Source organism: Triticum aestivum, chromosome 7B, assembly GCF_018294505.1.
Source record: "Triticum aestivum cultivar Chinese Spring chromosome 7B, IWGSC CS RefSeq v2.1, whole genome shotgun sequence".
In the NCBI taxonomy this organism is placed as follows: Eukaryota; Viridiplantae; Streptophyta; class Magnoliopsida; order Poales; family Poaceae; genus Triticum; species Triticum aestivum.
In genome coordinates, this window is record NC_057813.1 from 526,646,974 (window position 1) to 526,650,356 (window position 3,383).

Genomic DNA, 3,383 nt, shown 5'->3' on the forward strand with positions numbered 1-3,383 from the left:
CATGAATCCGAGCTGACCATGATAACTGTGCACGCGTGTGTATTTAGGGCATGCGCGAGGACCCGGCGTACGGATTCGTGGACAACCCGGCCGCGGGCGGGTGGGACGGCGTGGCGGCGGTGGCGATGGGCGGCGGCTCGGCGGCGGACATGTACGCCTTCCGCGTGGTGCCCAGCCAGCCCAACCTGCACGGCATGGCCTACGGCGGCTCCCACGACCTGCGCCTCGGCTAATCGATCACGGCTATTGCTCCTACTAGCTTATATATCGAGTGATCAAGTTACCACAATAAGAAAAAAAAATCTGTGTGTTTGTATTTGTGAAATGCTGTGATCGATGATGCCTTATGTCGGTCTCGTGCACATGATTCAGTTCAATGTGTAATTAACGCCGTAGTGCTCGACTGTGTATTGTATTGCATGATGTGCTATGACTTTGGTTGTGAGCTACTTGGTGCTACTATCATAGTATATATTTTGGTACTTGTGATGATCATTTCATATGTCTAAATGTTTTCTGGTTATTATGCATATTTGTTTTTGAAAAAGGAGGGTTTGCCCATGGCCTCTCCAAGAAATGATGCATACAACCATATTGATTAGGTTTAGAGCATTAATCATCCGGTAGTCGTACACAAATTGACAGTAATAAGAGCGCAGAGCTCGAAATAACCATACACTAACAAGATAAAATGATGCAATCACATATTCTATCATGGAATCGTCATCAAGCCCGGTTAAAGAAACATCTCCAATCAGTTGCAACCAAAATCCGTGGATCATCTGTCCTCCGCACAAAGTGGCTACTCATAGTGAGCGGTTCTTAAAAACTCCATAAACTTTTGCTGTTATATCAAAGTGGAAGTGTCTTGATCATGCAAAGTTTTCTATTTTGAGGGACCGTTCGGTTTGCAGGGTTTCTGCTAGAATTTTTTGCATGATGTGCGGGAACAAGAAAATCAACTTCCTCATTTCTTGTTTAAAAGGCCCATGCCTATCCCAGATCAATAATTCGACCAATATAATATAAATTGTATATCATGAAATTTGTACCATTAGAAAATATAACATTTGATGTTTCTAATAATATATTTGTTGTGATATGTAACTATGTTACGTTGGTCAAATTATCGATCCAATGATATGGGTGGGACTTTTAAACCGGAAAGCAGTTAGTTTCAGAATCCAATCTTTGGGTGGAAGCCCGATGTAAGGCGTCAATTGGGCGAATAAAAAACCCTTGCATGCATGTAAATCAAGGGCCAAAAATAAAAAATTACATTCACATTCTTGTGTTGGCGCATCTGAAGTTTTGACTAGTCAAGCACAATGTATTCATGCAAAGTTTTTTTTCCTACAATGTTTTTTCTCTAGAAGATTTAATAGAAAGTTTTTTGAGTGGAAAATGGGTTTTTATTCGTTCAAATGGCAAGCCAACCATGACGACCTGAATTGAAGGCAGTTGCGGGCTTAACTAAGCTGAGACTCATCATTTGAATCATTGTTCTCATGGACAACTGACACCTCATGAAGTTCCCTAGAATGATGATCGGTCTCCCTTAAAATCATCACATACGCACACGGGGACTTGTTATGAAGACTGGTAATCTCTCCGGACAGTTTGAAGCAACTAGAACAACTGTGCTATTTAGATCTTGAGCTAGAGCAATTGCCTCATTGCACGCCATCACCTCCAAACTGACCTGATTAAGCAGTACTTCAATCACCACAACTGAAACACCAAGAAAATTGCCGTGCTCAGCCCTATAAATTGTCGTTGTTGCCCCTCGATGACCATCTCGAGAGATTCCTCATTGACGTTAATCTCTACTATTAATTAAAGGGGAGTTGGTAGGTTCATCTCACCTCCTCTCCCTGGCTTTTTCCTCCCCAGCCCTCATCCTCGCTTGGTTTTCTGTACTTTTTTTTGTAATCTCAACCAATGCCACACAAAACAAAAACCAACGCATATATAGTAACTTCAATAATCTGGACCAAATCGATAGTGTCCTTTCTTGGTCCTACTCATTCCCTTAAAAAAACATCCACTAATTTATGAAAAGTATCAGCTAATGTTGGGATCCGGCTTGTCTCATCCCTAATGTTGGACAAAAGGATCACATTAATTATGGAGAGTATCATTATTTGTCGGTTTTGACTATAGCATTTGTAGTGCGATTAAATACCTCAAGTGAGAATCTCGTTAATTTAGGGAAAGTATCATTTATGCGGGATTCTCCTAAGATTTCTCGTTCCCTTTCCAGCATTTTCATGTTCTGCCACACGATCCTACCCAACGACCAGGGTCGCGCCCAGTGGTACAAAAAGTGCGGCCCGCACATGGCAAAGTTTTTACATAGGCCTAGTTTAAGAAAAAACAGAAGCGCTCCTGGGCCGCTAAGCGCTCGAGTGGGATGGAGTCGAGGGCTTGAGGTAAACCCGGGCATGGGCAGCCCGGCCCGACGACCCGACCCGAGCCCTGCCCGAAAAACCGGGGCCGGACCGGGCTGGGCTCGGGCTTTGTATTGCAGCCCGAAAGAAAGTTCGGGCCGGGCTCGGGCTTCAATTTTCCTGTTTTTCAGGCCGGGCTTTCGGGCTTCGGGCCGGGTTTGCACGGGCGCGTACAAAAAAACAGCTTTCGGGCCGGGCTTTCGAGATTCGGGCTTGATTTCGGGCCGGGCTCGGGCTTGAAAATAGGAAGTATTTCGGGCTTCGGGCCAGGCTCGGGCTTGAGAAATGAAGGTCGGGCTTTTACAAGCCCGGTCCGGCCCGACGTTTGCCCGGGTTTAGCTTGAGGCGACGAGTGCTGAAACGGGATCGGGAATCGTACTCCTCGACTCCTCCTACTCGAGGCATTTCCTATTTGGCGCCATAGGCGCCAGTTAACGTGCATTTTGTTAATTGGCGTCCGTAAATGGGCCGGCCCATCTAGGCACCGGTTGACGATTTCTGTTTTTGAAAATTCTGTGAACTTTTTTCAGATTGATGAACTTTTTCGAAATGTAATGAACATTTGTCTTGAAAATGGATGAACTTTTTTTCAGTTACATGAACTTTTTCAATTTCTATGAACTTTTTTTGAAATTTAATGAACTTTTTCTAAATTGGATGATTTTTTTTTCAATTCGAATGAACTTTTTTTCCAATTGGTGAACTTTTTCAAAATTGATGAACCTTTTTAAAAGATATGAACATATTTTTTAAAATGGATGAACTTTTTTTCTTTAAATCTGTAAACCTTTCTTAATTTCATATTTTTATTTTCGTAAAAAAATTAAAAATAAACTTAGGGCAGCATGCTAGTGGGCCGGCCCATGCTAGCAGCGCTGCAGGCGCCGGATCGTTAACGGGCGCCTGCAGCGCTGTATAGGAGCTCCCCCCGTT

The 3,383-nt window shown here is 43.6% G+C and overlaps 1 protein-coding gene across 1 annotated transcript in view; it reads left to right on the forward strand.

Annotated features, from left to right (window-relative positions):
• Positions 1-495, forward strand: part of LOC123157564 (MADS-box transcription factor 16) — a gene marked incomplete at its 5' end in the record, with an annotated part of 6,109 nt that extends 5,614 nt beyond the window's left edge. Inside the window, 1 exon segment of the mRNA XM_044575846.1 lies at positions 48-495. Coding sequence (XP_044431781.1) covers positions 48-233 — 186 coding nt within the window. The 3' untranslated portion in view covers positions 234-495.
• Between the last annotated feature and the right edge of the window lie 2,888 nt (positions 496-3,383).